The 26,269-nt window shown below is 41.6% G+C and overlaps 1 protein-coding gene across 9 annotated transcripts in view; it reads right to left on the bottom strand.

Annotated features, from left to right (window-relative positions):
* The window catches only part of OSBPL6 (oxysterol binding protein like 6), a 225,696-nt gene that overhangs the window by 15,781 nt on the left and 183,646 nt on the right, over positions 1 to 26,269 (bottom strand). For all 9 annotated transcript variants that reach the window (XM_085869969.1, XM_085869967.1, XM_085869966.1 and 6 more), the window contains 7 exons: positions 21,466 to 21,621; positions 16,464 to 16,572; positions 15,215 to 15,318; positions 14,988 to 15,080; positions 14,577 to 14,889; positions 13,193 to 13,329; positions 5,116 to 5,220 (listed from right to left, as the gene is read on the bottom strand). In XM_085869969.1, coding sequence (XP_085726095.1) covers positions 5,116 to 5,220; positions 13,193 to 13,329; positions 14,577 to 14,889; positions 14,988 to 15,080; positions 15,215 to 15,318; positions 16,464 to 16,572; positions 21,466 to 21,621 — 1,017 coding nt within the window. The remainder of the gene's footprint in view (positions 1 to 5,115; positions 5,221 to 13,192; positions 13,330 to 14,576; positions 14,890 to 14,987; positions 15,081 to 15,214; positions 15,319 to 16,463; positions 16,573 to 21,465; positions 21,622 to 26,269) is intronic.

The following is a 26,269-nucleotide window of genomic DNA, read 5'->3' as shown; positions in this document are numbered from 1 at the left end:
TTTATTTTAATTTATTTGGTGTAATAGACACTAGACAACACATTCAACGGGGTTTAAAGCTTATCCAAGGATTGGAGAGTAAAAAAAAAACCTCATCAAAACTGAAAAGTTAGTGACTTTTGGTAGCGTCGGACAAATCGTCCCAAATGCTACCCCTAACAGATATTGTATCAGTGTCAGACCAACTTTTATTCCTTTTCCCGCATACCCCAGTGATGCAAAACTGACATTGAGAGAGGCAAAATTGATACAGTGTGGCATTTTACCCCTGGTTTGCAACAGTGCCCAAAATTGGCACCTGTGTCTCTGTGTCAATCTCATTTTCATCCTGTCCTGATGGTGTGTTATTTTTAATTTTGAAACTTTGTGCATCAGCAGGCATCAATACAATCAAGTCCAGCAAGCTGACAAGGACACTTCCTTCCACTGGAGCAGTCCTTATCTTTGCAGTACAAAGTGAGTGAGGTCTCGCACCTCGACTGGAGCTGGTGGCTTTGAAAACATTGACGGTGTGATGCCTCCATCATCACAAGCACTCCAGCCATGACCAACTGGTTGAGTTTCCTCCTCGTTCGCAATATGAATGTTACACCAGATCCTAATCTGGTACTTAGCATGTGGGACATGCTATTTGAACGCATCTTCCGTGGCCGGAAACATTGAAGCTGCTTTGTCCATCATTGTTGCCATTAGGCAGCACATCTCATCTGGAGTTTGGACATCTTTTCCCTTCTTTCCGCACAGCAACAATGCAAACACCTGTGCAACGTTCCCATCATTCTCATGAAAGGTTGTAAAATCTGCAAGACTGTCAATGTTTTTGACAAGTTTGGAGAAGGCAGTCTTCTTGCCGATCCTGTTCATTGAACACATCGAATCACATCCTGTCAAGGCGTGAGTAGCAGGGAGGCTATCACAAACTGTCGGACCAAGTTGGTCCACAATTTCATGAACTTGGATGTACCGCTCCTTGCCAGCATGTCCAGCATACGTGAATACTTGGTCAGTTAGATGTCCTCTGCTTTGGTAGTACACGAGAAGGACAAGGACATCAGTATCATCACAGTGGATAATTAGGCGACCATTGCCTTGGGAGAGACTGCACGCATGGAGAATCATCCTCGTGTTTGCTTCCTCTTGGTTGGAGTAGAAGCTCTCCAAGTATATCATGCCTGTTGAGGTCACAGTCTTCACAAGTTTTACATCAGTAAATCCCCCTGCCAAAGTGATACATTTATCATGTGGGATGTACTCCCCTGCATGGTCTACAATGTATTCACTGATGTAATTGGCAAGATATGCCTTTTTGCTGACCTCTCTCAGAAACTGGAGTCCAATTCTTCAGAGATTCTAACATCACTCCCACAGATTCGAGATTCAACATCATCTACCAATATAATTGATGGAATGGCCATGATCCAATCACGAAATGAAAACCACTTCCGTACATTCAAAGATTTGGCAGATGGAGTGCAAAAACGAACAGTACGGCTGCTGACAAATCCTTCCCTGGATTTGAGCTCTGTCATCATTGTCTTCGACCACAATGATAATTATAATCCATCGTCCATCAAAACAGCAGAGAGGCAACGCCGGGGTACTTCTGTTTCAGAATTACCCATGTACCAAATCCAGGAAAACAGACAGGCCCCAAACTATCGCAGGTTTCTGAGAGTGGCCAGCAACAAGGCATGTCTTGCCAATTACATCAGTGAATACATTGTAGATCATGCAGGGGAGTACATCCCACATGATAAATGCATCATTTTGGCAGGGGGATTTACTGAGGAAAACTTGTGAAGGCTGTGACCTCAACAGGCATGACATACTTGGAGAGCCTCTACTCCAACCAAGAGGAAGCAGACACGAGGATGATTCTCCATGCATGCAGTCTCTCCCAGGGCAATGGTCACCTAATTATCCGCTGTAATGATACTGATGTCCTGGTCCTTCTCATGTACTACCAAAGCAGAGGACAGCTAACTTACCAAGTATCCATGTATGCTGCACATTCTGGCAAGGAGCGGTACATCCCAGTTCATGAAATTGTGGACCAACTTGGTCCGACAGTTTGTGGTAGCCTCCCTGCTGCTCACGCCTTGACAGAATGCGATACGATGTGTTCAATGAACAGGATCGGCAAGAAGACTACCAACTCCAAACTTGTCAAAAACATTGAGTCTCGCAAGATTTGACAACCTTTCATGAGAATGATGGGAACGTTGCACAGGTGTTTGCATTGTTGCTGTACGGAAAGAAGGGAAAAGATGTCCCAACTCCAGATGAGATGCACAACCGAATGGCAACAACAACGGACAAAGCAGCTTCAATGCTTCCGCCCACGGAAGATGCGTTCAAATAGCATGTCCTACGTGCTAAGTAACAGACTAGGATCTGGTGTAACAGTCATATTTGCGAACCAGGAGGAAACTCAACCAGTTGGTTATGGCTGGAGTGCTTGTGATGATGGAGGCATCACACCGACCATGTTCTCAAAGCCACCGGCTTCCAGTCGAGGTGCGAGACCTCACTCTCTTGTACTGCAAAGACAAGGACTGCTCCAATGGAAGGAAGTGTCCTTGTCAGCTTGCTGGACTTGATTGTATTGATGCCTGTTCATGCACAGAATGTCAAAATCAAAATAACACACCAGCAGGACAGGATGAAAATGAGATTGACACGTAGAAACAGGTGGCAATTTTTGGCACTGTCGCAAACCAGGGGTAACATGCCACACTGTATCAATTTTGCCTCTCTCATTGTCAGTTTTGTATCACTGGGGTATGCAGGAAAAGGAATTGAAGTTGGACTGACACTGATACAATGTCTGTTTGAGGTAGGATTTGGGACGATTTGTCCGACGCTACCAAAAGTCCCTAACTTTTCAGTTTTGATGGGTTTCCTTTTTACCCTCCAACCCGTGGATTATCTCTAAATCCCGTTGAATGTGTTGTCTTGTGTCTATTACACCAAATTAATTAAAATAAAGAACTTTGGTTGAATTTAACTTGGCTCATTTCAATGTACTAGTACGGGCCCGTAGGGGCGGGCCCGTAGGTGCGTAAACGACGACTGGATTGGGGCATTATTTCAATTAGATTGGACCAACCGTATCATAAATGGCCATAACTTGGGAAACATACTCAGGTCCCCAGCGTCAATTGTGACGTCATATCAAACGAAGAAGAATTGTGTTGAAGAATTGCCCCCTCTCTCTCGCCCCCCTCTCTCTCGCCCCCCTCTTTCTCGCCCCCCTCTCTCTCCCCCCCTCTCTCTCCCCCCTCTCTTGCCCCTCCTCTCTCTCCCCAAGTCTCGCCCCCCCTCTCTCTCGCCCCCCTCTCCCCCTTTGTCTCACCCTTCCTCTCTCCCCCCTCCTCTCTCGCCCCTCTCTCATCCCCCCCCCTCTCCCGTCCCCCTCTTATCTCTCTCGCAGATATTGGTCGACAGATAAATGGCCGTAACTTGGGAACCGCTCGTCCGATTAATATCAAACCTCGAAAAGGCACATCCGCGGGTCCCCAGCAATATTCCTGGCAAGTTTCAATCAGATCAGACCGTCAATCGTGCAAAATAAATATAAAAAAATTAAAAATAAATAAATAAATCAACATTAATTGTGACGTCATTCGTGACGTCATAGCACCATGTCTTGTCATTGGTCGACAGATAAATGGCCGTAACTTGGGAACCGCTTGTCCGATTGATATCAAACCTTGAAAAGGCACATCAGCGGGTCCCCGGCAATATTCCTGGCAAGTTTCAACCCGATCGGACCAGTGATCGTCCGGTTATTAATAATTTGGGAAAAAATTGGCATGATAAGGTGAGAACGAGGAACGACACCTTCAGCTGCCATATATACACCTTTTCAACACTGAAAAAGCAGTAAAATGGCCGTAACTTGGGAACCGCTTGTCCGATTGATATCAAACCTCGAAAAGGCACATCTGCGGGGCCCTGGCAATATTCCTGGCAAGTTTCAATCAGATCGGACCGGTGGTTGTCGAGAAACGGCAGTCGCAGACAGACAGACAGACAGACAGACAGACACACACACACACACACACACACACACACACACACACACACACACACACACACACACACACACACACACACACACACAGATTGCTGGAATTATAGATAGATGTGGTGATAATTGAAAATGGCAATTTTTCATGGATGTCCACAAGGAAGGAGTTAACTTGGCATGTTGCACACAGTTGCTGCAACTGCAACATCATTTTCTGAAAACTAGACATCCAGAGGAATAAAATTATACCAGTTTTAGCTGGTTCTACCTGTGGTTTGGGTCGACCTAATTTTCCTGGGCTGGACCGCTAGTCTGTATGCACACTCATCTGAGCCATTTCTGGGTCAGAATCTGGGTTCGAATCTTGGTCCAGCTATAAACTGTTATCCTGGTGTCTTGTAGGCAAGGTGAGGCATTGTCCCTCGGATGGATGTTGAACTGGATGTCCTGTCTGCCAGTATTATTTGATAGACGTCAAAGATCCCACAGTGTCCTTCGCAAAGTGTCGGCGAGTGATCACTGGCACCCTGAACAAATTACAAATTCCTGCTCCAATCCACAGGGGCAGTGCATCAGTGGCAAAACTGCATTCCCAGCAATGATGCATATGAAATGTAAGCAGCCGAAGGCTGCATACGAAATTATGTGAAATTTGCTGGTGTTGTGTCCTTAGGTGACCAGCATTCTTTTGTGAACAATCTTTATCATTTCACAATTAATACACTGCATGTGCCAAAAAGTACTTTTTAGTTGAAAAGTGTAAAAGAGTGTTGCTTTCCCTTCCTGCATGCAGATGCAAATTCATTTTATATCCATAGCTGCCATACTTTTCAGAACCAGAAGATGAATAAATTTTTTTATAGTTTTCCTTGGAGCAACCTCACAAAATTCAACGGCACTCTTACATTGTGAAATGCTTCGGTTGTTCGCATAATTCACAAAAATTGTATTTCTACCATGCCATTTTCGTTATATTTTACAGTCGTAAAGATAAAAACGTAATGCTCTTTGTCATAAATATCTCAGTTTTTTCAACAGCAACATACCGTACATTGAAGCAAGTGTAAATCAAAGAGGCTCACCACATCTGGGCTCACTCCATTCAAGCTGGCCATTGTCTCTGTCAAACTGGATTCAGAGTGAATGCGGTTCAGACGGTTCCGAAGCTCAGTATTTTGGTGCAAAGCCTGAGTAAATAAGGAAAGAACTATATTATAAAACTAATCAAACAAATCCAAATATTATGCAACATCCAGCAATGGAAACCCTGATTAAAACGTTTTGTTCACCCACTATACAAGGACATGTTGAAAAATAATGCCTCCTAGTCTTTTTCTCCAAAATGGGTAAAGATATTCAAATGAAGCAAAGTGCAGTCTGCACATTAGTTCTTCCCACTGCTGGGTGTGATGTTTTGAGATTCTGACACGAGATATCTGTGCTGCATTCATCAAGATAGCAGAGGGCAGCATGATGTTGTCAGGGCTGTGAAGTGTGAAGCATTGGAGATGAGAGTTGGGATGATTGACTTGAGATAACTGGAGATTAAATCTGAATATCAATCTAAGCTGGGCAGTGTTATACAGAACTCTTACCTCGAATTCTATCACATGGTGTCCTTTGCAAAGAGTAGGCGAGCTCTTACCAGCACCCTGAACAAATTACAAATCCCTGCCCTTACCAGCAGAGGGCATTGCATCAGTGGCACACCTGCACGCTCAGCCAATGATGCTACCCCACAGCCTTGTGCTGCATACAAACAAAGGAAAAATGGACGGATCCAGGTGGTGAACAAGATGGATGTAGCCACAAACTCTCAATCACAGAAGTGGAAGTAAAAACTGGAAACTTGGAAAGAAGTGGCCGTGGGGAGGTGAATGGGCATAGAAAATATCATGGTTGTATTTGGAGGATGACTTGAGATTGTAGTGAATAGCTGTCTTGAAGACCTTTTAGGAAGAATGAGATTGAAGAAACAGAGGAAGTTGGTTCCACAGCCAGGGGGAAAAAGTAACAAATGAGTGGAAGTGAGCAGTGATTCTGGATTTTGGGAGTTTTACCAGAAGAGAATTTACTGGCAGACCATGTGTACCTTGCAGAAACCTGGGGGAGACAGAGCACGGAAAGGGCAGTAGGTGCAAAACCAGACAGGAGGCGATAGAAAACAGAGATGATTGACCTTTCTGTGAAGGGAAAGTGATTCCAATGAATTTGAAGGCCTTAGTTTCCATGGTCTCAAGCTGAGCAAGGTGTGAGAAAGGGGTGCCAGCCCAAAGAGGATAGCAGTACTCCATCAAGCTGTGGATGAAGACCTTGTGGGTACAAAAAAGTTCAAGTATGCCAAGGAAATACTTTACACAATGGAGCATGCTCAGTCGGCAGCTGGCTTCAGAAGCCAATGTAGATATGTAAAGCAGTGGGGTGGATTCAGGGCAGCTGAACACTGACCCATGTATATGTATAATATGTGATATTTTCAAAGTCTCAAAAGGTCGTAACTGTGAAAAATTGACGAATCGCCCTGAAACTCAATCTTGTTCTGTAACTTATCATAATAAAGCCACGTACCAAGTTTCAGTTGAATATGTTAAATGGTATGGGGAAAAGTCTGACAAACCACAGATGCAATGGTCAGACGGAGAGCAAACCTATAGTCCCCTTCAGTGAGACCAGTCGGGGACTAATAAAGGTTAAGGCCCGGTCACACCTTGACGTTTTAGCCAGCGATGGCAACGTATTAAAATGTATGTAAAACGCTGGCTGACGTTGAACTTTTGATGTTTTTTTTTTAAAGATTCGGACGTATTCATAACGAGTTGGTCGTATGCATAACATATTAGTAATAGACACAGAACGTTTCGTTGTGTTATAGATAACTTATACCAACGAATGCTGAACCTGTTGTTGGCCTACACAACCTATGCCCAACGATAGTCTAACTTCGGCATAGCGCGTTGCACGCAACGCCGACGATGTCGTGACGTAGCCTATTAAAAGGCTGACGCACAACGATTCGAATCATAACTGCCGTAGAAATGGAAGTGACAACATCGCGGTCACACCTTGGCGATCTTGCCAGCGTATGCCGACCTAAGAAAAATGTGTCTAAAACGTTGGGGGCACGTCAAATACGGTATGAGTAAGTTTGGTATACGTGAGTAGAACGCTAAAGTACGCTATCATACGTCGTAGTAAGTAGAGTACGTCAAGAAATTTTAAACATGTTCAAAATTTTACGACGTACTCGGCGTATGACACACGTTCCGAATGCGATGGGGATAAGTTTTACACACGATATGCGGACGCTTACACACGTCCACAAAGGCTACTTATAAGCTACTCATAAGTCGAAACACGTCGCGGTAATGTCATTTTTACGCGAAACTTATTTCTAACTTATGTTTGACGTGCTTTGAACCAATTCTTTACGTAGTCCCAACACACATCGACGTATGTAGACGTATTCCAATGACGTCTTCCGGTCGATAAAAAAAAAAAATGAATGTGTTTCTAGCTTACAACTGTCATATAAAGACGTGTTCCCAGCGGTTTTGGGAATTGGTATATAAAAATGGTGTTCATAAAAGGGGAACCCAACAGTGTTTTCGAGTCCTTTTTGAGTCGATGTCCATGTCAGCAGTAACAGTATCAGTATCAGTCTGTTGACGTCTGTCAACGATCGCAGACCGTGCATACAACTTGTGGCCAGCGTAGCGGAACGTGTGAGTCATACGCCGGCATATGTCGTGAAATTTCAAGCATGAAAAAATTTGAGGACAACCGAAAAGTACAACGTTTAAAGCCAACGTACAACGACGTATGGCAGTGTTTTTCAGCGTGCTCTCAATGTTATCAAAACTTACCCATAACTTATTCAACGTGTACCAGCGTTTTAGAAAAAAAATTCAAAAATCGGCATACGTTGGCTAAAACGTCAAGGTGTGACCGGGCCTTTAACAATAAACTGGGTAAATGGATAGTGCAAGCTCAATACAAATAGGATGGTGCAGATGGAGCACATTTACCATCGAGCTGTTTACTCTGGGTTTGATTCATGAGCAGACTGTCAGATTGGTGTTTTGCACGAAAGGCATTGCATCACAAAGTATGCTGTCCTTTGGATGGACGTTAAGCTGGCAACCTATTTGCTAGTATTAATTTCTAAAGATTAAAGATGCCATCATGAACAACAAGACTCAGTGGTGTAAGGGTTAGAGCATCTGCTCTGACGCTGAGGGGATTGTGGTTTGAACCCTGGCTGAGTGATACTATTAAAATGGAACATGCTGCTTCCTTGCTTGACACTCAGCATTTAAAAGGCTAGCGCATGGACAAATATAAAAGGTTGGAGCACAGACACAGAACCATAAGTGGTCAATACTAGCATATGCCAATGGCTGCCTCCTGTGTTTAATGAATGAGCTAATGGCTGCCTCCTGTGTTGAAGTTCCTTGTCGGGAACTGGTATTATTAATAGCCCATCCCCTGCACAGCAGGAGATGGGGTTTTGCAATCACTTTTGTGTCTGTGTGTCTGCCCAGCCTAACTTTTTTGACTATTTGAGCTTTTGTCATCAAACTTTCAAAAAACCTATATTATGAGAATATGGAGAAGACATTAAAAATTAGGTTAAAAAGTCAAAAGTCTCAGATGATATCATCAGTTTTCATCCAATTGACCTGAAATCCTGACTATAATTCACAGACTGGTGTGTGTGTGTGTGTGTGTGTGTGTGTGTGTGTGTGTGTGTGTGTGTGTGTGTGTGTGTGTGTGTGTGTGTGTGTGTGTGTGTGTGTGTGTGTGTGTGTGTGTGTGTGTGTGTGTGTGTGTGTGTGTGTGTGTGTGTGTGTGTGTGTGTGTGTGTGTGTGTGTGTGTGTGGTGTTGCGATACCTCTACAGTTCTGGGCCAATTACATCCAGACTTGCAACATCCAGTAGGATCAGCATGAACCCAATTAGTGCATGGGGTGCTCATATCTTTGCTAGTGGTCTTGGGGGGAAGAGGGGGATGCAAATTCTCTCTGTAAATGTGAATCGTGTAGCGCTGCTTCAGATGGGAGAGGGTATTACAAGTCCTCACCTTTTAAGGTACAGGATAACCTTTTTAAGGTACAGGAGAACCTCATCCTTTAAGTATTCCTGTCCCCACGTTTTCCAGTGCAGTGAGGTGTTTTGAATTACTGTAAAAGCAGTAGGTATGTTTTTGATCCACACATGTATCCCGGGTTATTTTTAGCTCACCTGGAATGTAGTTCCGGGGAGCATATGGGATGGCACGTCCGTCCATCTACAAATACTTTCAACTTCTCCTCTAAAACTACATATACGATTTCGATGAAACTTTACCACAACGTTCATCACCGTGTATGTAGCAATGTTTGTTCATGGCATTAAAAAAATGTCGGGCCCGATGAGGGTCAACGGGGGATGCACCCCAAAATTGGTATTTGCTTTCTTCTCAGAAACTAATCATGCAGTTCTGATGAAACTTGACCACAACCTTCATCACCCATGACGTACCAAAGTTTGTTCACGGCATTAAAAATATCGGGGTTCGAGGGGGGTCTACGGAAGGCGTTTATGGGGGGCAGGGGGATGGGTTGCCCCCCAAAGAGATATCTGCTTTCTTCTCAGAAATGACACACAATTCTGATGAACCTTGACTCCAACCTTCATCACCCATGATGTACCAACGTTTGTTCATGCCATTAAAAAATTTGAGGTCAAAGGGGATGTAAGGGGGAGTACCCCCAAAAGATATGTATTTGCTTTCTTCTCTGAAACCACACACACAATTTCGATGAAACTTGACCACAACCTTCATCACCCGTGATGTACCAAAGTTTGTTCACACAATGAAAAAAAAATTGGGGTCTAAGGGTGTATACAGGGGGGTTGCCCCACAAAAGAGGTATTTGCTTTCTTCTCAGAAACTACACACACAATTCTGATGAAACTTGACCACCGCCTTCATCACCCATGATGTACCGAAGTTTGTTCACGGCATTAAAAAAAAATCCGTAGGTACTGTACTTACTTTCTTCTCCATTACATATTTTGGAGTCATCCATGCCTTCTAGTGGTTCCCTGGTTATCTTAGAGCCACGAACAGGTGAGAACCCAGGGATATTGCCCCTATGTTTTTTTATTTTCAGGAGCAATTGAGGCAGCTATCAGTTGCCTAAACACTGCCAAAATATAAGTATATGTCAGAAGAACGTGTTGCATGCTTGGAACAAGATCGCCTGGAGAGCGGGTACTCTGATAGTTTTAAGAATTTGCATATAGGGTCACTGAATTGGTTCACCAATGAAAAGCTCGAAGCAGATTTCTTTTTTTTAGATCAAAAGGCCAAAAGGCCAAAAGTCAAGGTTATTTTGTTACTTACGAAATCTAAAGATTTTGTAATTATATTGATCACTTCCGTCCTCTGTGTGTTTGTGTGTTTGCTTGTTTGAAGGCACGATAACTCGAGAACGGAAGAAGCTACCAATGTCAAATTACACCACGTGATTCAGGAGGGTGATGGCAAGCGCTGATTAGCTTTTGATCAAAATCCGTCAAAGGTCAAGGTCACAGTGAGGTCAAACATCCAAAACATGATAACTAGAGAACGGAAGAAGCTACCAATGTCAAATTAAACCAAGTGATCCAGGAGGGGGTTGGCTCGCGCTGATTAGATTTTGGTCAAAATCGGTCAAAGGTCCAGGTCACAGTGAGGTCAAACATCCAAAAAATGATAACTCGAGAATGGAAGAAGCTACCAATGTCAAATTAAACCAAGTGATTCAGGAGGGTGATGGCTAGCGCTGATTAGATTTTGGTCAAAGGTCAAGGTCACAGTGAGGTCAAACATCCAAAACATAACTCGAGAAGGGAAGAAGCTACCAATGTCAAATTACACCAGGTGATTCAGGAGAGGGGTTGGCTCGCGCTGATTAGATTTTGGTCAAAATCGGTCAAAGGTCAAGGTCACAGTGAGGTCAAACATTCGATTTTTGATGGTTTGATACAGAATCATCGTAGAAACTTCTGGTTTGCGTCGCTACCTTCTCTAGAGACAGCTTTTATTAGACAAGGTCAGAGGTCAAGTTGACGATTCCGTAAGTACCAGTCTATGACTGCTTGTTTGTTTGTTTGTTTGCAGACCAAGTCGAGGCTCGTGTAACAGCTCATACACGGAAACATATAACAAGGCAGGAGACAAGAGGGACAGGATAGGGAAGCACAAAATAGTGGGGAACAAAGACAATAGGATATCTGTGGAAGGGAGAGTGATGGGGTGGGGGTACATGGGATAAACAAGATGGTACTACAGGGACTTTCAGGAAGGAAAGCAGGGAATTTGAAGGAGGTGCGTTTGGGGTGGATTAACAGGGGTAGTAAAGATCAAGATTTTGGATGGGGGAAGACATGAGATGGTGGCAAACAGCTGTTTTGAAGGCCTGGAGGGAGTGGGATTGAAGAAGTGTGGGAGTTTGTTCCAGAGGCAGGGAAAAAAGAGGAATGAAAGAGTGAAGGTGACCAGTGATTCTTGATTTTGGCAGTTTCACCAGAAGGAGGGTTTTGGTGGACCTTGAGTGCCCTGAGGAAATATGGGAGGGGGGCAGATCTTATTGGGAACAAAGGGTATAGTTGGGGGGATAGAAGGAGGGTGGAGGGAAAAGTGGTGAAATTAAAAACTGATGGCAATAAAGAGAAAATACAAATAAACATGATCCTGCACATAGACGGGAAGACGGGTCGGCCTCAAGGAAAGCTGATATGACAAGACTGACAAAAACTCACCAAATAGTATAAATTTTGAAACAAAACCGAACTAGGAACACACAGTAAACACGGAGCCAACAAAATAAACAGTCAAAATGTGACAAACAACAACCAGGAATTTATCTTTGAGAAAGTTGGCAGAGATCCCTTCTTCTTCTTGCATGTGGCAGCTTGGCTGCGGGGTAGCGATCATTTTGTTGGGGCATGACTATGCCACTGATGCTGTGACCCTATATCAGTACACCGGTACTCATTTCGCTGACCTCAGGATGACAGGCTCAGTCAACCCCACCTGGTGTTAATTCAGTGACCAATGGGGCTCGAACTCAGGACCTTAAGATCCCAAGCCAGCCACCGTAACCACGAAGCCAACTCCAGGCGAGAGACCCCTGGATAGAACCAACCGTTGCCTCAAAAACCGGAACCGGAATTAAGATTGTATAAAATGGTCAATTTTCATCTGATTGACCTGAAATTTAATGAATTTACATCTTGGGTCACTGAATTGGTTCAGCAATCAAAGGCTAGAAGCTGATTTTTAGGTCAAAAGGTTACAAGTCAAGGTTGCATAAAATCATTAATTTTCATCCAATTGACAAAATTTAAAGAATTTGCATATTGGGTCACTGAATTGGTTCAACAATGGAAAGCTAGAAACTGATTGTTTCTTGGATCATAAGGCCAAAGTCAAGGTTGCATAAAATCATAAATTCTCATCTGATTTACCTGAAATTTAAAGAATTTGTATGATGGATCACTGAATTGGTTCACTCATCAAAATCTAGAAGCAGATTGTTTTTTTGTTTTTTATCATATCAAAAGGTGAAAGGTCAAGTTTGCATAAAATCATCAATTTTCATCCGATTGACCTGAAAATTAAAAAATTGCATGTTGGATGACTGAATTGGTTCACCAATCAAAAGCGAGAAACTCTCTCGCCAACTCACAGACCTGTTATTAAACCTAGTGAGTATGCCAAAAAGGTATTGTTCTGCAAGGAACTGGAAAAATGCTGATTTGATAATCATGATGACTGTTGGCTATTGCATTCCCAATATGAATGAGGGCAGTAATTTGGTGAGTGCCAAGATTCATGGCCTTCTTTTTTCACAAGGCACAGTGGGGTCTGCATCTGATAAAAGGAAACAGTCAGCTTAATGACCACCTTGTAAAATAAGAAATATTTTTTAATGCATTTTTCAACAGATCGTGTTCGATTGCCAGTTCAATCAAAGTTATACAACGCAAAGGAAAGTGTGCTACCTCCTATCCTGTCAAAAATATTTTCCATGAAGTTATTTATCTGATAAATAAACAACACGACTCTCTATGAGCAGGATGATGAAACAATTTTTGTTACTTTCATTTTGACGATTCGAAAATGCACACCTGTGCCAAGGTTTTCTTCAAGTTGTTGATCTGAGCAGCATGACCTGAGTTCAGAGCTTCCTGTTCACTCACCACTTGTTTCAACTTGTCTTTCTCTATTGCTACCATGTTGAACACCGTGCGCAGCAGGAAATGCACTGAGGGTCAGGTGACATAATGGGATATATTTTTTTCTTTTGAGCGCTCAAGCAACATATTCACAATAAAGCTTTAAACATGGATTTTATGAGAAAAATCATTCAGATGACTATGGATTCAACAGTTCAAAGGAAAGAATGTTATTAGAAAAGGCAAGCAGCCAATACAGACAGAATTGCAAGATTATATGTTATTGGAACTTAAAGAGAAAGCTGGTTCGTAATTACTCATATCACAGCATTTTTGCCTCTGAGCTACTTAATCCAAGGAAATCTGAATGTGCAGATAGGTAGGACTTGCCAATTTTGTTAGAACTGAGAAAATAGATTATATATATATATATATATATATATATATATATATATATATATATATATATATATATATATATATATATATATATATATATAAATATATATGTTAGCAGCTACTGTATATATATCCAGAGTAATCTGAAAAATAAATGTATAATTACAAATGAACAGGGAAACAAACTTAATATGTATATGTGGGAAAAATACACACAAATGACAGGAATCGAATCAGTGACAAATATATATATATATATATATATATATATATGTATATATATATATATATATATATATATATATATATATATACATATATATATATATATATATATATATATATATATATATATACATATATATATATATACATATATACATATATATATATATATATATATATATATATATATATATATATATACATATATATATATATATATATATATATATATATATATACATATATATATATATATATATATATATATATATATATATATATATATATATATATATATATATATATATATATATATATATATATATATATATATATATATACATATATATATACATATATATATACATATATATATATATATATATATATATATATATATATATATATATATATATATATATATATATAAAGCCTGGTGTTGGCTTAATGGTTAAGGTGGTTTGTTTAAGATCCTCAGGATCTTGAGTTCAAGCCCATCAGATTTCTGAATTAACACCATGTTGGGTTGACTCAGCCTGTTATCCTTCCAAGGTTGGCAAAATGAGTACCAGCTTACTGGTAATGGTGGCACTGCATCAGTGGCACAGCCATGCCCCCATAAAATGATGCAGCCAAGCAGCCACAGGTGACATATGAATAAATCAAATATGAAAAATGGTACCATTACAAGAACAAGCATCTAGCAGCATACCTTTTTGAGCCAGCTGACAGTATTCCATCTGCAGCCGTGCTGAATCTCCGACATATTCTTGCAGAGATTCTCCGAGGCTGGATTGTGTGTGACTTACAGGAAGGCTTGGCACAACCAGACAGGGACCAGTGCCTGTTTCACTACCCCACGAACCCAAACTCTTTCTTCCACCACTCCACAATCCACCAACCCAAAAGCCAGCCTGACCACCACAATTCCCCATCACTGGCTCCTGATTATGGGTGGTCTCCAAGCTCAGGTTTGGGTTTGATGCATGTAGACGCACAGGTGAACACACAGGGCTCATGGGTAGCTGCAAACAACCTTACCTTGGTTACAATTTTTTCCTATTTCTCAACCAATTTGCAAAATGACGAGATTTAAATGAAATACACACTAATAGTCAGTCACCTGTAGATGCATTTTTGAATCTTTGCTCACACTTTTGGTTCTCCACCTCTTGCTGCTTCTCTTTTCTTTTTTACAATTCTCCAAGCAACTGCCCTGCAATACAAAGTTGTTCGAAAAAAAAAATCCCCCAAAAAATTAATAGATCACTGCATTCAAACTGCTTTAAATAACAAAACAGAATCTGGAAAACCAATGCTGATTAAATAAATTGAAATGGTAGTATTTACCTGCATATCAGAGAAGGAAGGAACAGACTGAGTCCTCTGTAAGATCTCCAAACTTTTAATGATTGCATTCAGTTGGACCAAGCCTTCTTGGCCTTCACTGAGATCTTCGACAGAGGGATGGATAAGGAGACTATCAGAATAAATGCACATGTACAGCAAAATTGTTTGTTAACATCAGGCCAAACATCTTCCCAAAGACGGTTTGCAATGTCCCTTGCATCAATGGTTGGATCAGCTCCTTTCAAATGTAGGGAATTTATTTAACAATGGTGCTTTTAACATGACTTATAAATCACAGAAATTTGAATCTCTCTCTATCGAATGCAGCCTGTGGCTGCTGGTTGCATCATTGGTTGGGACGCGGCTATGCCGCTGATGCAGATGGCTATGTCCCCCTTACCGGTACACTGGTGCTCAATTTTGCCGACCTCAGAAGGATGACAGGCTGAGTTAACCTCCTGGTGTATTTTAATTCAGCGGCCAACGGGGCTTGAACTCAGGACCCTAGGATCCCAAGCCGCCACCCTAACCACGAAGCCAATACCAGGCTTAGAAATTTGAATAACTCACAAAGAACTTGTCCTGAACAACGGTAATTTCCTGAGAATTAAGGACGGATACATTCTCCCATTACATGATTATGGATAGGTTAATTCCCCTCCCACCTGGAGTGGCGGTGCTGTGCCATACATATTTACATAGAGAGAATTGGGAGACTTCCCCCCACCCTGAACCCCAGGGACTATGAATTTTCTTTACAATCTAAAACCTTCCCATGTACACCGTGAGTGCAACCACCAGTTTTCAACTCATTCTGTCAAAAGCTTCAAGAGTGGATATAAGTCAAACACACACACTAACAGAAACACATATATACACTTCTCAAATTATAGTATGATAGTGGAGCCAGCTTAATGTCCCTTTTGGAGAATAACAAATGCTGGATTCTGCACTTCCAATATGCTGCATCAGAATAGTAGCATTTGTGTTTTAAAACCGTTGGATGAATACAGAACAGACAAGTTCAAAACAGTGCATGCTGATGAAAATGTGACCAGTATGCCTGTTGACACAGGCAAAGAAAGAAAAAACATTGCAGAAATTACATTAAAATTGAGAAGGCTGATTTCATCATGAATATCTGACAGAGAGCTCCACCATGATCACCATTACCAGAACAATGGTCCAAGGAAGGCAAACATAACAATTGTTACTTTGTGGCATGATACAGAAGCAGTCGTTTAAATACCTTGTGCACACTGCTCCATCTCATCTGAGTGAAACAGCCAGCCAGACAATTTGCTCTGACCATTGGACAGAGCTCCCGAAAGACCAGCACTACTTGAGGAACAAGAGAGCTAGAAGAATAAGAAAGAAATGAGTAATTTAGATCTCAGAAATTACTTTCCTATTCGTAAAGGCATTCAATGCATAAACTTAAGCAACTCAAAGTCTTGTCCACTTGACTCATTTTCTCTGGATGGATATTGAGAATATACTACAACTACTACCCCAACACTTTATTTTCGGACACCCTGTAAAGAAAGAGTTGATCACAGGATATACTGATTAACTTTATTTTGGCATCTGCAAAATTTGCAATAGATAAAACTAGAAAGGCAAAAATTGAAATCAATGTATCACAGGATAGTTTTGCATGCCTGAGAACTTTATTACGTTCATGGGTCACTTCAGAGTTTAAGGTGGCACAATATTCTCGAACCATCTGGAGTTTTAAAGCTATTTGGACAATAAATAATGTACTTTGTGGTATTTCCCCACAAGGCGCTTTACTTTTACTTGTCTGATTATTATCATTATTTTATTAAATACTTCATTGTAAATACATTTGCAAACACTTAAAAAGTAATGATGATAATAATAATAAAAATAATAAGAATAGTAATTGTGTATTAGTCTCCATCCCTCCTTTTATCTGTCTTGGTAGTGCTTTCTCTTAAAAAAAAATGTAAATGCTCTACCTTGTCTACTGCAGGTCTAACAATGGACTTGCAGAGATGAGGAGGCCGAACAACAGTAAACAGGAAACTTATGTCTGCTTGAGCTTTCCTGCACCCCGAGCACAAGCCTTGAAAGCCTTTCAAACAAAAGCATTACAACTACGACTACTACTACTACTACTTATACTACTTCAACTTTAACAGCCCCAATTATTCCCACCTTCTTATGTGATCGACCAGAGAAGGTTTATGGCCAAAGTACTCGACGAACCGACTTGCCAGACGTGACATTAATCTGAAGGTGACAGGAATTTGGAATTTGGCGAGGGTGCTGGGGATAACTCGCCTATTCTTTGCAAAAGACGCCATGGAATATTATATTTTATATCCATCAACTACTGCTTGCAAGTGAAAGACCTAGCTTAATGTTCATCTGTGGAGCAGTGCACTTTGTGATGTAGTGCCCTGCCTTAGAAGCTCCAATCCGGCAGTTGATAGATTGGCTGAGAACCAAACCCAAAATAGATAGCTCACCAGTAAGTGTGTTACTACGTTCCGATTATTTCCATGTAATAGGTGTGATGATGCCTGCCTGTAAAAAAAAATTAGCACAAATAAAGTAATATTTATTTATTTATTTATTTATTATAATAATAAAGTAATATTTATTTATAATATTACACCATTAACTGTCAATTATTCTGACCATGAACAATAAAATTACATTTTCAATTATCCATAAATGTGATCAATTTCATCAAATACAATCGGTTGTCAGCAATCAATTATTACAATCACAAGAATATAATTTTATTACATTGAACAATGATGGTAATTTGAGGAGCAAAATGACTTTCATATGTATACGACTACAATATGATCCGATAAATTTTTAAGTGAATCTTCACCTTTGAGTGATGGGGCTAAAAACGATTTTTTTTTTTTGGTATACACTGTCGAGGCTCATATGAGAGCTAACAAACAGAATGTACAACAAAGGGAGCAGGAGACAAGAGGAGCAGGAGAGAGAAGGACAAAACAGTTGGGAACAGAGACGTGATGAGTTCTGTGGAAAGGAGAGGGATGGGGTGGGGTACACAGGGTAAACAAGATGGACACGACGGGGACTTTCAGGAAGGAAAGCAGGGAATTTAAAGGAGGTGGGTTTGGGGTGGATTAACGGGGTAGTAAAGATCAAGATTTTTGATGGGGGAAGATATGAGATGGTGGCGAACAGATGTTTTGAAGGCCTGGAGGGAGGAGTGGGATTGAAGAAAGTGTGGGAGTTTGTTCCAGAGGCGGGAAAAACGAGGAATGAAAGAGTGAATGTGAGCAGTGATTCTTGATTTTGGTAGTTTTCCAGAAGGGGGATGCTGGCGGACCCAGAACGCCTTGCAGAAATATTCGCCTCAGTTAGCGAAAATGCTTGCGGACCGTATCAAAAGCACACGATATGTCTCGGAAGATGGCTCTGATTTCACGTCTGGCATTGAGGATCTCCATCCATTGTGGGGAAAGCAGAAGCAGCATATCCAGGGCAGCGTGACCTGGTCTGAATTCAAATTGATGATCAGAAATCAAGCCATTGGAGAAGAAGGATTTAATGTCTGAAGCGATGATGGATTAAATAAACTTGCTGATGATTGGGAGAAGGCTGATTGGTCTGTAGTTGCAGAGATCTGTTTTCGCACCCGAATTATGCAGAGTAGTAATGTTTGCTGATTTCCCAGCACATGGAAGATGACCTTGAGCAAATGAGAGGGTGAGCAAGAGCAGCAGAGCAGGTTTCTATGACACATGGACTGATGCTGTCTGGTCCATATGCCTGGTGTTGGCTTAATGGTTAAGGTGGTGGGCTTGGGATGCTCGGATCCTGAGATCAAATCCCACTTGGCTGTTGAACTAATACCAAGTGGGGTTGAATCTGCCTGTCATCCTTCCCAGATTGGCGAAAATGAGTGCCAGCTTGCTGGTATCCTGTGTTGGAGTGGTGACCCGTCCAGGTTTGTGCCCAATAGCCAAGGAGACTGCTTAGGCAGCACCAACGCTCTTTACGAATTTAGGCATTCAGCTTTTTCAAGTGCAGTGTCAGCTGTGTGGCCATTTGAGTTAAGGGAAGGGATGGAGGGGGAACATACACCAGAAACAGACTTAACTCCATGCCACCAGGATCTGAAAGAGTGAGACAGGTTTGAGAGTTCAGACTTGACATTGGAGAGATGTTTCCGGCAATGTAGTTGTAGTTAAGTTGTCTGAATGAGTCTGTTAGTTTAGTTAGCCAACGCACTAGGTTATTTCTTTTTGGGACATGTATTCAAAATGTTGCACTCAGGGATCCGTAGGTAAAACATACTAGGGGAAAACCTACACCTGCATGCTACATGAAAATTAACGACTCGGGTCGAGTCTATCAAAGGGGGGGGGGGTAGTGTTACGGATCTGGAAACCATATGCATTCAATATATAGGTCCCAAAAGTTAGTTATGCCGTTAAGTACACGTGAGATAGAACCCCTCCTTGTGTCTAGTGGGAGAATCAAAGGTGTGCGTTGCGATGGTTTAGGTAGGTTATATCCTCCAACGAATCATCCAACGGACCATCCAACCAATAAAACCAACTTGCAACTGAACAAGCATTTCATTTGCCCAACCTGGAGTCTTGCTTACCAAGGTGAAATCCTAGCGAGGTACATCTTCTGGGCGGATCCAGACACGCCTGAAGGGGGCAGAGTTTTCCTAACAAGGCCGAAACCCCGCCCAGAAAGGGGCAGGCCCGTGGGAGCCCTGTCCAATCAAGGTGGACAGTGACGTCTCATTCACCGAGCCCCGCCCCGGACGGGGGCTCTTTTGGTGCCTTTCGTTCGTTCTTAGCGGGTTCGAGAGAGATTTCGGGAGAGGAGCGCGTTGGTTGGGTGCATCGCGTGTTGGAGCTGGGGTCGGAGTCCAGTTGACTCAAGGAGTCCAGCTCTCCAAGGTGCAACGGATAGCGCATTGGACTTCTAGTGGAAGCAGCAATTCGAAGGTTGCGGGTTCGAGTCCCGCCGGCCTCCGCGGACACGAGCCCCACGCGTGCGACTATGGGCCGGGCTGCACGGCCATTGGCACCTACCCCGCCGAACTGCGACCCCAGCTCATCTCTCCTTCTCCAGCAGCGGAACTCTTTTCAATAAAACATCTGTGTGTGTCTGAGTGTGTGGGCCCATCTTTTAAGTAGAACTGCATAAGTGTTATTCCACCATTGTAAATATTCCTTGTATATTCGCGATAAGTCTTGCTCTATGTCCTTCTTGCTGTAAATAAAACAATTGTAGAAATGTTCCCAGTTCATTTCCGTCCTTTCTTGCATTGGTCCAGCATGGTTCGGATCTGAGTTTAGCCGGGTTTTTATACCCGATAATCCGTACATTCTAGCCGGTACGTTCTTGGCAGGCCCCCTCGACTGCATCCGAGCCGGAAAGGTAGTTGGCAGCTGGTAGTCGATAGAGTGATCCGGTTCGGGCAAGACGTGCCGAGGGCGTGGAAACCCGGTCGTCAAAATCGCATAGTTAATTAGGTAAATTGGTTCGAGACAAAAAGACCCTACGCTAAGCGGTTGAGATATTGGCGTCCATGGTTGTTTCAGCGACGCGCCGGCTCACGGAGTTATCCGGAGCAACAACCTACAATTCCGGGGAGTCTCGTGGGAGACGATGTAACCTCCCCCACCTAGTGGTCGTTCTCGCCACCGACCCCCGGCCCACAACAGCACTGAAGCATTGCATCAACAGCACAGCTGCACCCCTCAGCAATTGATGCTATTGACCGTTATGTGCTGCATGAAGAAGAGGAAGAATAAGAGGAGGAAGAAGAAAAAGAAGAGGAGAAAGAAGAAGAGGAAGAAGAAGAGGAAGAAGAAGAGGGGTAAGAAGAAGAAGAGGAAGAAGAGGGAGAGGGAGAGGAAGAAGAGGAAAAGGAAGAAGAGGAAGAGGAAGAAGAGGAAGAGGAAGAGGAAGAAGAGGAAGAGGAAGAAGAGGAAGAGTAGGAAGAGGAGGAGGAAGAATAGGAAGAGGAAGAAGAGGAAGAGTATGAAGAGGAGGAAGAGGAGGAAGAGGAGGAAGAGGAGGAGGAAGAGGAGGAGGAAGAGGAGGAGGAAGAGGAGGAGGAAGGAGGAGGAGGAAGAGGAGGAGGAAGAGGAGAAAGAGGAGGAGGAAGAGGAGGAGGAAGAGGAGGAAAAGGAGGAAGAGGAAGAAGAGGAAGAAGAGGAAGAAGAGGAAGAAGAGGTAGAAGAAGAGGTTCAACTACTTGGACTTGCCTTTTCATCAGCAAAATGCACTGCTGGAGAACTTTCGAGAGGGGATAGCAGGGTTCTGCTGGTGTCTCCTGGAGAGTGTGCAATCTCATTCTGACGGAAGAGGCGGTGATCACGAAGCTTGCACACCCACGAGTCAAACGCTTCTGGAGACTTGATCTTTAAAGTTAAAAAAAAAGAAAAACATTAAATGCTGGCAAAACAAATGTCTTCCATGTGGAGCAAGTAAATATTTTTTGTCAAAATTCATGTTTGATGTGTGGAAAATAATTTGAATTTAAAATAAAAATATATATATACAAATATGTGACTGTCAGATCATGAAATGATTCCCAACAATTACACACTTTCAGTTTCAGAAAAGCAAGTGAGAGATCTGTACTCTTTTGTCACCGATGTTTTTTGACACACAGAACAAATGATGACACCAACACATTTCCTGTTGGAATTTTAAGAATGATCTATACTGGGTCAAACATATAAAATGTTTCGGCGTGTTGGATGTAAAAATAAATTTGAGGAAAGGAAGAGAAGGGAGGGAGGGAGTTATTATTACAAACTGCATGCAATTCCATACATGTGCAGATGGCCGTGAAGAGCATAACATAATTAACTAGAACGGGTACTCGTTCGAGCATACACCTCCACCAGGCTGAACAGTTTATGTTTTGTATCCCACTGATAGGCCGGATCAGAATCCGGACCAAAACCCAAATCTAATCGGCTTGATCTTGTCACCGACCCAACAGATGCACCAAGTTTTGTCATAATCCATCAACAACTTTTTGAGATATCATGCTATATATTGTTTTGGTGTTTGCTATCATGTTTTTTTTATAGCCTGGTGTTGGCTTAGCAGTTAAGGTAGTTGGCTTGGGATCTTAAGGTCCTGAGTTCTAAGCCCCTGTTGACTGCTGAATTAACACCAGGTCGGGTTGACTCAGCCTGTCATCCTTCTAAGGTCAGTGAAATGAGCACCAGTGTACTGGGATAATAACCATTCAGGGTAACCTGTGTTGGAGTGGCAACCTGTCCAGGACTGTCCTCCTTGCCAAAGAAACTGCCTTGGTAACCCTATGTGCCTTTACGGCACAAAAGGAATGGTATTCTATACTATTATCATTGTTATTGTTATTATTATTATGATATAATTTTTGGCCGCATATATAAATGTTGAAGATTCACTTCAATTTTTTTGTAATTACCTTATTCGGATCGGATCTTCACACAAATATAATCAATTCTTCCTTGTCGCACACCCGACCTGCCCACTTAGTTTTGTCCGAATCCATACGTAACTTTTTGAGAAATCATGCTCAACTGTACAGTTTAGCGTTTTTGGCACTATCTCTGAATGGTGAAGAATCACTTTAAAAATTCTCGTATCTGGATATGGATCCGGATCTTCACCAAAATCAAATCAATTTGTTCTTGTCACACACTCAACCTGCCCGCTAAATTTCATCTGAATCCATCCACGTTTTGAGATATCCTGCACACAAACAAACAGACAGGGGTGAAAACATAACATCCGACCATCGCAGATGGAGGTGGTAATAAAAGTAGGAAAAAAGTTTAAATGGCAAAGGATGTAAATCAAAGCAAACAAAGAGGAATCAAAACATATGTTGATTCTTCTCCAAATAAATAATAAAAAAAGAGTTGTTGAGGAAGCTATAATGATAATCTTCCCTTGTGGATTTTAGTAAAACAAGTGAACATTTTGCAAACAAACATCTTCTTTTCTGCAGTGGCGAATGCTCAGAGAAGTGGATTTATTACTACAGGGACAAGAGGACCATCATTATACAAGGAACAAAATTAATGAGACAATTTGCAGTGGAATCTGCAGTCTCTGCGTTTTGGGATTACTGCTGAAGTAGCTATTCTATGTAGGCTGGCCACTAAGAGAAAGTATTAAATATTACCAGTTTCTAGAAAATTACACACCATAAGAGGCCATGTCTGTGCTATTTTTACAAGGCCAAAAGTTGTATCACGAAAGTTATCTTCAATTTTACAACTTCAATGTTACTATTGATTTTACATTTGCATATCTGCATCTGTGTATGTGTATCTGTATGACATATGAATATTTTTCTAATTACACTTATCCTTATCTATCGAATCACCTGTTTCATGAATTATTGTGTCGTCCCCCTCCCCCCCCCCACCCCAACCCTGACACACCCCCAAGAGTTAAATTCACAAGCTGTCCCAGAAGAGATCATACGCAATAACACCTGTGAATTAACAAGGAATTCCATGATATATTTTGTGATGAAACTTGGTCTCGTCATATGGACTCAAACCCGGCTGGCCGAGATATGAAGGTCTCACAGAATGGACCAAAGGAAGAGGCCACAACATGTGGACCAAGGATGCATGAGCTGCACTTCGAGGTGTTAAACGCGAATGATATATAATCTGAGGCACTGCCAATTTGTTCATGTCTGGAGGGGTGTCCCGTCAACCCAAAAACCAGACAAGTTTTAACAGCCAAGTACATTTATTGAAGAAAAGAAAACATGAGCAACATGAAATAACAAGGGGATTTCCAAAAGGTACAGAGCAATGAGATTTTTCTAAAATCCACGGCTCAAACACACCGACTTATTCGAAGAAAAGAAAAATAATAACATGAAAAAAACAGTAAAAGATGAATGAAATGTCAAAAAAAAACAAAAAAAAAACAAAAACAAGGTATGACACCACATTATGATGCCACAATACTTCACCACAATCCTTAGTGTCGGGCCATGTGTAATCCTGCATTTTTTTCTTTGCCAACTGTTGTTTCTAATGTTTTTCATGTTCTATGGACATCCTTCTAACAAAACAACGATGTTGGGAAGTTTTAATTGTATTATTTTTATGAATTTTAGACCCAATTTTGATATGACCCTAAATTAGCTAAAAAAACGTATACTATTTTTTTAATTTTTTTTATTTTGTACATAAATATAGCATGTGACACCTCAAAATGAGCCTCTCAGTGACGACAAACACATGAGCATACTATTTTAGACATTTGATATAGATTTTAAGGCATTGTTAGTATACATAGATAAATATGCTTTGCTTGGATGGTATGTAAACTTACTAACATCACGAGCAACTAGAACGGGCACTCATAGAGCGCATACCTTCGCCGCCACTACTTTTTTTGTTCTTGGTATGAGTGTGGGGAACTGGTTTCATATGAATGGTCTTATGACACAAACCACATATCTATAATGTCATGACCCCCCCCCCGACTTTCGGGGGCTACGGACTAAACAACAATCAACTCACGTCGTTTTGGCGAGTCTTCACTCGCAAGCTCGGTGAATACAACGTTTCAACAAGAGAAGGTAATCTCGTTTGATGCTGGTTTCATGCAAATCGAATAACAATTGACTGAGTTATGCCGAAAAAAGCATATTTTTCAAGGTCGTGACCCCCCTGACCTTTGACCCCTAACCGGTAACAAGAGTATGGGCGTCATTGTGTCATATTGCATATCACAAGATGAGGCGTTGAATTCTGAACATTTTGGCGTTAGTTGCATACAAATTGAATAAAAATTGACCGTGTTATCGTAAAAAGACGATTTTGATCTTTTCGTGACCTTGACCTTGACCTTTGACCCGAACGATCCCAAAATCTAATCGAATGCTTCCTGGCTAATAACCAATCATCCCACCAAATTTCATGCAATTCAGTTTAATACTTTTGAGTTATATGAATCACAAGATTACAAATAAATAAATAAATAAATAAATAAATAAATACACGCCGACCAAAACATAACCTTTCGCAGAATGCGAAGGTCATAAATACACGCCGACCAAAACATAACCTTTCGCAGAATGCGAAGGTAATAAGCTGTATAATGTGGAATCATATACATATATCAAGTTAATATAATTATATGCTCATTGTTTTGCAGTGTATTTCAGGGAAAAACATGATAAACTCTTGTTACCAAATATAAAATAGTTGGGGACAATTCCAGCATAGATCCAGGTGGTTCGAAAGACAACATTATGTTGCACTTTTTACATAATACCTAAATGTATTAAGGGTCATATCATAAGTCTGCATTGCTTCCCGAAAGTACTTTCTTATGGTGGGTGGGTGAGTAGCTGGTTGGTCACAGAGGGGGGGGAATGCATTGTTAAAAAATCACTTCTCCCATTAGTCTAGAGGGGTGGGTGGTTCTAATCTACATTGTATATGACAATACTTTAAGGAAGCGATGCCGTCTTAAAGCAAGGTGATTATAACAGAAAATTCACATTTGTGCATATATTCATGCAGTTTGTTGAAATGTGTTAAACAATGTACTGGTATTACACATTCTATACCTACCTACTATACTACACATTCTACTCTAATTACTACCACTCTAATATATGGTCATACTAATTAATTACTAGACTAGAGATTCTACACATCTCTTCTTCTTCTTCTTCTTCTTCTTCTTCTTCTTCTTCTTCTTTCAGCTGCTCCCGTTAGGGGTCGCCACAGCGGATCATCCGTATGATCCGCATCGTGATTTGGCACATGTTTTACGCCGGATGCCCTTCCTGACGCAACCCTGGTCACCTCTTACGACACAGGGATATGGTACAGCTATTTTAACCGGGGTATACACTGGCGGGCCAGTATACTGGTACTCATTTCGCCGACCTTGGAAGGATGACAGGCTGAGTCAACCCCCTGGTGTATCAATTCAGTGGCCCAACGGGGCTTGAACTCAGGACCTTTTGGATCCCAAGCCGCTGCCCTAACCACTGCGCCAACACCAGGCTAGAGATTCTAC

Source organism: Eptatretus burgeri, chromosome 2 (assembly GCF_056783735.1).
Source record: "Eptatretus burgeri isolate ZD-2024b chromosome 2, Ebu_testis_v1, whole genome shotgun sequence".
NCBI classification, from domain to species: Eukaryota; Metazoa; Chordata; class Myxini; order Myxiniformes; family Myxinidae; genus Eptatretus; species Eptatretus burgeri.
The sequence above is the reverse complement of the archived record's forward strand: the minus strand, read 5'-3'. Positions and strand labels throughout refer to the sequence as shown.